The sequence below is a fragment of the Dama dama genome, chromosome 32 (assembly GCF_033118175.1).
Source record: "Dama dama isolate Ldn47 chromosome 32, ASM3311817v1, whole genome shotgun sequence".
In the NCBI taxonomy this organism is placed as follows: Eukaryota; Metazoa; Chordata; class Mammalia; order Artiodactyla; family Cervidae; genus Dama; species Dama dama.
This window is the reverse complement of record NC_083712.1, coordinates 21,729,711-21,736,929: the sequence shown is the minus strand read 5'-3', so window position 1 is coordinate 21,736,929 and position 7,219 is coordinate 21,729,711. Positions and strand designations below refer to the sequence as shown.

At 54.8% G+C, this 7,219-nt stretch overlaps 1 protein-coding gene across 2 annotated transcripts; it reads right to left on the bottom strand.

The window, feature by feature from the left end:
* Positions 1–1,713: 1,713 nt before the first annotated feature.
* Positions 1,714–3,512, bottom strand: HELT (helt bHLH transcription factor). Of its 2 annotated transcripts, none has more exons than XM_061134596.1 (4): positions 3,486–3,512; positions 2,937–3,041; positions 2,590–2,686; positions 1,714–2,213 (listed from the first exon to the last, which is right to left on the bottom strand). In XM_061134596.1, the coding sequence occupies exons 1-4, from the start codon at positions 3,510–3,512 to the stop codon at positions 1,714–1,716; spliced, it is 729 nt and encodes a 242-aa protein (XP_060990579.1). The 2 variants fall into 2 exon arrangements, with proteins under 2 accessions (XP_060990579.1, XP_060990580.1); XM_061134597.1 differs by having other exon boundaries at positions 1,714–2,210.
* Positions 3,513–7,219: the final 3,707 nt, after the last annotated feature.

Here is a 7,219-nt window from a genome sequence, read left to right as displayed (position 1 = left end):
CTGGTCTTACACTGACTTTCATTTCATAAGGGAAGAGATACTAGTTTGCATCTTACATTTTCTAGGTAAGCATTATACTGACATGTAGTGCAAGAACCCCTGACTTGAAAGACCTTTTCTGATTTTCATAGATTCTTCCTGCCCCCAAAACCTACGTATTTAAGTTTCACTTTATGGACAACATAATGAAGTGTGTGTGTGTGTGTGTGTGTGTGTGTTAGTCCTCCTGTCTCTGTGTAATCAAGTTTGATGGTTTATAAATTGTGGTCATCCTATTCCATGACCTTAGTAAACAGTCTAGGTCAGAGCTCCCTTAAACTCTCTCCACAGAAATGGAATAAGTTAATGTACTCCAGCTAATCTGAGCTATGACAAATCATCCTTGTTCAGCCAAATAGCCTCAGGAAACAGGAAAATCTGCTACATAATTCGAGTTGTTTATTTACAGGGCATCACAAGGAATGGGAACAAAAAAGAAAGAAAAAAAATCAATGGAGGAAAATTTTAAAATTCTCAAAAACACAACTTTAATGGATTGAATACCGTGTACACTTTGCCTGTTAACCTAAAACAACAGTGAGGCTCATTTTGCTCTTTGGGTCCTAGAAAAACCTAATCTCAGTTTGCTCTATTGTAAATGTACCGCTGTTTTGTGGGGAAGGCAGATCCAACTGTCAGTGGCAACTACAAGCCCCTTAAAGATCGCTAGCCAACTCTTTCCTAAACTCCAAGTTCCTATCTTCTGGGTGGAGCAAGAAAGTTTCAAGTGCCCCTCCCCCGGGGAAAAGGCGGAGAAGCCTTTCTCACCAGGAACCCAGCATCTCAGTCCCGCCCCAGTGGCTGGGTGTAGGTGTTGGCAGAGCAAACAGCCCTTTAGGGGAGCGCGTCTCGACCTCTCACCAGATCGCCTAGAGCCCTGAAGCTGAGCTGATCTGTGCGCCAAAGACAACTTCAGCTTTCTGAGCCCTAAGGCGCTCAGACAGTTGTCTGTCTTTCGAAGATGAACTTCATCGGATGTTGTTTTTAAGCCGCACTCGGAAGTCACCTCCTCTACATATTTTTAACCAGACAGGTGGAGGCTGTAAACCTAGTTGCTGTATCCCATGGGCCTGGGTTTCCCCGCGCTCCCGGTCAGCGGTCAGCAGGCAGCTGGTGCGCACGCGGCTTAGGGAAGGGCGTCAAGGTGGGAGCTGGCGAAAGTTTGCCACAGCCAGCTTGGGGAGGGTCCTTCAATTTGTATTTTTTGAGAGCCGTGGGCCCTGTGCCTCCCATCCGCCCTTCTCCCAGACAAATTCCCAAGGTGCTCGTGAGGAGGAGGCGGGTCTGGAGCCCGGGTGGAACCACGAAGCCAGCCTGGAAGCGACCCCTCCACTTGGCCTCCTCCACCTCCTCCGTCCCCGCGCGGCGACCCACCCCTTTCCCCACCCAAATAACTGAGGGTCATCACCTCAGCCAGCATCAGCCTTGTGCCTGAGACCCCTCGGAGGGGATGGGTTTTAGAAGAGCAAAGGTAACAGGAAATCCGTCTCTCTGGGACTTTCAGAAAGCGTTTATTGCCAGGGGGAGGTCCTTCAGAAGACGAATTCGCTTTTGACCTCCCCCCACTCAGCTTCCCCGCCCCCCCCCCCCCCACAATATTTACACTTGTACAATGTACAGTATTTCTCCCAAGCAGTGCCCAGAGCGGCGAGCAGTCTGCGGGATTTGTCGGCGTCAGAGCACCGGGGGGTGCTGGGGCGCGTGCAGGTTTAGGGCGCTGGGGTGCGTGTGGCCGATGAGGTTCAGGTAGTGGCGGTCCAGGCCCTGCCCCGGCGCCAGGAAGGCGCTGTGCTGCTGCGCGGGGCTCGGGAGCGGCACGGGCGCGCTGGGCAGGTAGGGCAGCGCGGGGCTGCGGGCCGCGCCGTGCGGCCAGGCGAAGGGCCCCGGCGCCGCGCCCTGCGGGAACACGGACGCCTCACTCGGGCTGTGGCCCGCCAACTCGGGCCCCGCTGGGTGCAGCTGGTAAGAGAAATCCGGCTCCGGGAGCGAACCCAGCGGCTGGAAGGCGGGCTCGGTGCCCAAGCGGGCCTTGGACTGCAAGAAGGCGAGGATGCGCGCGTACTTGGTGTCCTTGGTCTCCATCCGCTCCACGGTGGTGAGGTAATGCACTAGGTTCTTCATGCACTCATGGTAGCCGTAGTGGAAGTAGTTGGCAAACTCTGCTAGCAACTCTGCTGGAGGGGCAAGGAAAACGGAGAAAGGGAAAACTGTGAGTGGCCCCTTCCTGACCGGGAGCCTAAGGCAGATGCCAAGCCCCTCCCATCACGTTTTCTGGCCGGTTTCCATTCGAGGCCCGCCCCTCTCTTTCCAGCCTGGAGACTGGAAAAACCGCAAGCCAGCGACCTCCTTTTCCTTAGGAGTCTGCCTCACCCCTCCCCACCTGAGAGGAGGCCTTAGAACCTGCATCCCCAGACCCCTGTTCTCCAGTCCCCCTGAGCTTTCTCAGGACTTAGGGCCCCGCCCCCCGCAGCATCCAGAGGGGGACCTTGAGAGACCGCTTTATTCCCGCTGCCACCCCCAGGGCTTGTGTGGCGCACACTCCCTGCCCACCTTTTTCCCTTCCCCGGGGAAAATCGGCGGAGTGCAGGGCTCTCAGGTACTGCACGGTCATCTCGAGGATCTCTGCCTTCTCCAGCTTCCCAGAACTCTGCAAAAGGACGAAAAGGCCCAGACGGTGCGGGCCAACCCCGGGTAGGCTGGGTGCACCGTTTTAACCCGAGGGGACCATCGAGCCGAGCCTGGGCGCCGCTGTGGATCTGCGCCAGGGCCACCTGGGGCTCAACTCAGCCCTCAGGGCCCCGGGCAGGAACCCCGCACCTACGGCCCTCTCTGGCTCCAGACTCCCGGCATCAGAGGATCCCCAGCGCCAGCGCCGTTTTCTCAGCTGCCAACATTACCTGCTTCGCCAGGGCCATGGGCACCGTCTTGCCCAGCTCGTTCAAACAGCGGTTAATCCGGTCTCTCCTCCGCTTTTCTATCACTTTGTGGGAAACGGGGGTTCTCTGAGAACAGAGGTTTGTTTGTCCGTTTAGGATGTCTTTGCCCAGAGAATCATCAAAGGCACGGCTGGCACAGCCATCTGCCAGCCCTCAGTGCTGCCCAGGGAGTCGCCCCAGGCCCCTCTCCCCCCCACACTGGGTCACACGAGCTCTGGCCTCTCGCACCTCTGTTGATGCACTCCTGTTCTAACCTCTGCGGGGTCACAGCACCTTGCTGAGCACCAGGGCCATGGGGAGGTGGCCACCAGCTTCCAGATGTGGCCTCCACCCCGACTGCGGAGTCCCCTCTAGCTATCCTCATTTCCTTCCCAAACCACTCAGGATTCCTCTCCAGGAGAAGTCCTGTGTGACCATGTCCCGGCTCCTCGGTCCAGCCAGGTGGTGGCTCTGGGAGTCAGACACCCCCACCCTGAAGGCGCAAGAGCCATTTGGACTCAGCTGACTCACTTTGCGTTCCTTGAGCTTGTCTGACATTCTGATCAATACGCGCCCTCAGGAGAGGCGGTGGCGCGAGGCACCCGTCTGCTTTTCCCCTCGTGTGCCTCCTCGAGTGTCCCAGGTAGACTGTAGCCTCCCAACTACGAGGGTCTGCCTTATAAAGCGGTCATCTAGGGCTCCAAGTGCATTCACGACTTGAATTATTCCATAGGATTAGGGGAGCTGCATTTGGGGGATGCATGCATTCAAGATCAGTTTGGTTTTTTTTTTTTTTTAAAGTTAAGAAAAAAAAAATTTAGCAGCCGAGGGGGGCGAGTTGGGGGCAGATCAGCTTTGTTAATCCACGTGGCCCTTCAAAGGACACGTGACCGGCGGGGGGAATAACATTTGCATGGCAACAGCCCGGGTGGGAAAGAGGCGGTAAACCGGCGCCGGCGGGTGAGCGAGCGCAGGGGCGCAGCGGCTGTGGGCACCGGGGGGCGAGGACCCTCACAAAACAGTGTCGCCTCCTTTAGTCCCACCGCTGAGTCTCACACGATTGCCTGTTTACAAATCCCAGCAAGCCCGCAGTCCCAGCGCCGAGTGCGTTTTAAAGCCTGTCCAGAGTCATTAAAGTAATTAAGTAAGCCTTTAATAGGCTGTTCCGCCGGGTTCAAGGGAGAGCTCTTGGAGACGGAGGCGCCCCGTTTGTTCCCAGGCTTTTCTCACACGACTTGGTGACACGTCCATCTCCCCCCTTTTTGTTTACCCCGCTTTATTTGTCCGGACATCCCGGCAGGTGTGGGGCTGCCGCTGGCACACGAGGCCCTCGCCTCGCCTCGCCCCTCCCGCCGGTCTTTGGCACGCGACGCTCCCCCCACTGCCTGACCACATCACATCGCTGCCTTTCTTTTCTCCTGCCTCTGGCTCTCTCCTCGCGGGGGGAAGAGGCTCAATTTGTAGCCTATTATCCTATACGGAAAATGTCCATTGAAAAGTATGAATAGTTTCATTGGGCTAAATTTTAATAATGCCAGAGGGTGGGGGAGGAAGAACAGGCAGGCGTGTGTGTGTGTGTCTGTGTGTGCATGTGTATGCGTGTGTGTGTGTGTGTGTGTGTGTGTGTGTGTGTGTGAGGGGGGTGGTGGGAGGATTGGGGGCAACACGGGGAAGAGTGGGCTGAGAAGAAAAGGGGGAATGCAGCTGGCCCCGGCGATCATTATGCGACGTCACCTGCGAGAGGGGGCGCCTACAGACCCCTATTCATTTGCCTAATTTTGGTCAATTTAACAAACTTCAGGAGAAATTATTGTGGCTTTGTCAGGGAGGGTGAAGCCTTCTGATCGAATTAACAGCATGTTTTGATCCGGTAAATGTCATTAGAAAGGGAGAAACAATCGCGCTTAGAGGGCTCTAAGTAATGCGCCCAAGTGGAGACGCCAAAGCGCACGGCTCACAAAGGGAGCAAGTCGCTGCCACAGGGAACTTTTGTACCCGCCCATCGCCCAAGTTTTGACACAAAAAGGCATTATTTCATACTTGAATACGTTTAATCCAACGATTGTCTATTTTCTGCAAACATATTTTCACAGCATTGTTAACTTTTTATGTCCCCCTTTCGCGGGCGCCTTTTCTTAACGTTTGGGGGCGGGAGAGCGCAGACACTTTGGGCATCAATATTTGTCACTGAAAAGGGTTCCGTGAAGTTAGGGAAGTTGATCTCTTTTTTATGTTTTTAGAGAGCGAATATATAGGGGGAGGAGGAGGGAGGGAAGGCGCAGACCGAAACGAGGGAGGAAATTTGCTGGACGGGCCCGTGGGGAAGGAGGGGGGTGGCGGTGGCTGGGAACTCGCTCCGCCTGCGCCTCTGCGGGCAGCCGGGCCCAGCAGCCGGGGGCCTCCTCCCCCGCCGCCAGGCCCCGCTCACAAGAGCTGCCTAGGAACCCACCCGCACTCTGGGGGCTCCCGGCTTGAGGGCGTGGGAGGGGTGCGGGGTGAGCTTTCTTGCAGATGGAAACTATAAAAATGGTTTTTGTTTTATGACCTGCTCTAGAGCCACTGAGCTCTCCCTTTTTTTTCTAACCTGTTCCAGTTGAGAACAACTGAGACCTCTCCTGACACATCTTTCCCTCCCTTTCTGCTCCCCACCTTTCTGCCTAAGTTCTCTCTAGACTGTGGCAGGGCCGGCTCTCCCTTTGGGTGTCGTTAGTCCTCAGCAGAGGTGGCTGGGGGGTGAGGGGAGCCCTTCTCTCCTGTGGCACCTGGGGAGCCTCTAGGGCGCAGAGGCTGGTCTGGGGAGCTGCGCCTCCAGGAAGCCAGCAGCCCACTGCTGCAGCCTGGAAGGTGTGGGGCTGGGTTTGCACGGAGCACCCCAAGGGTGTCCCTCTCCGTCTTGCTTTCAGTCTCCTCATGACGTTTCTTTTCTGCTTCACAACAGATTGGACACGACCCGCACCCTCCCGCAGGTTGCTCTGCCGGCAGCCAGTGCCCTCGCAGGGGTTGTCGATTTCAGTATATTCACTGGCACACAAAGGGATTAAACACGAACCCTTATCATCCAAATTAACTAACGTGAATGGGTAAAAGGCAGCGCGCACACGTCTCACCCCCACCCCCTTTTTAAGCCAGCAGACTAGGAGTTGATCCTCTTACTGCTGGTGTTAACCGCCAGCTGCAGGCACCTTCCACGGGCCAAATTTCATTCTGTGCAAACTGTTTAATTTCTCGTCTTTGCTTGGAAGCCAGGGTCCAGAGCTTGCCGAGGGCTGCAGGTCCCCTTGTCTAGGTTCAGGGGCCCAAGTGAAGGTGGGTAGGTGAGTGGAAGTGGGGTGGAAAGGTGGCCCTGCTTACCAGGTCCTTGTGGCTGCAGTCCTTTCTGGGAGACTGGGAAGCCCTCCTTTCATTCAAGTGAGGGAAAGGATATGTTTTATTTGTAGGCTTTACTCACCCTGCCAGAAACAGCGTGCTGGGACCATCATAGTCACCTTCCCTTTACTCCTCCTCCCCAGGATGGTGATAAAGTAAGTGTCCCCTGATGTTGACATAGTTTCCCCTCAAAATGAGAGCAGAATAATGAGGGCTATGGTCCCTGGAGCCAAAGAGTTACTTAGATTCCAGCTCCACCACCTAACCCTAACCTGGGTGAGACTTTGGGCTGTTCACTGAATCTTGCCATGCCTCAGTTTCCTCTTTGGTGAATTGGAGATAATTACTGTATCTACTAGGTCACAAGGTGGTCACTGGGATGAAGGATGTAAATATAGGCAAGATGCCTAAAGGAAGGCTTCCTTACTCGATTCATACTTCTACTTTGCCTGGAAATCACTTCTGCAGTGGTTCTCACATAGTGGTGTTTTGTGGGGTTTGTGCTGTTGTGTGATATTTTCATTCATTTCATAGTGTTTCTCATCACTAAGAAAGCTTCACTTTCCCTGTAAAAGCCCCAGTAATTTTACCTGAGGTTTGTTAAGTTGACCAAAATTAGACAAATGATGAGGGGCTTTAGATGCCCCCCTCGCAGGTGACATCTGCTAGTGCTTGGTGGCCAGCTTTGCGTCCCAGGGATGTGAGGCTGAAAGAGGCTCCCCGTGCAGAAGCCCCTCAACTCAACAGCATGGTCATTTCAAGCGAGTTAAACATTCGCATCAAAATCAAAGCAAAGCTAGGAAGTAAGACTGCTAAGAAATTCAGTTCAGTTCAGTTCAGTTTCTCAGTCGTGTCCGACTCTTTGCGACCCCATGAATCGCAGCACGCCAGGCCTCCCT

What these genes read in the sequence shown, in the direction of transcription:
- HELT (XM_061134596.1), bottom strand. Translation starts at nt 3,512, where the DNA reads ATGTCAGACAAGCTCAAGGAACGCAAA. An exon ending in ACAAGCTCAAGGAACGCAAA is followed by an intron (nt 3,042 to 3,485) that starts GTGAGTCAGCTG and finishes CTCTGTTCTCAG; the next exon opens with AGAACCCCCGTTTCCCACAA. An exon ending in TCCCCGGGGAAGGGAAAAAG is followed by an intron (nt 2,214 to 2,589) that starts GTGGGCAGGGAG and finishes TTGCCCCTCCAG; the next exon opens with CAGAGTTGCTAGCAGAGTTT.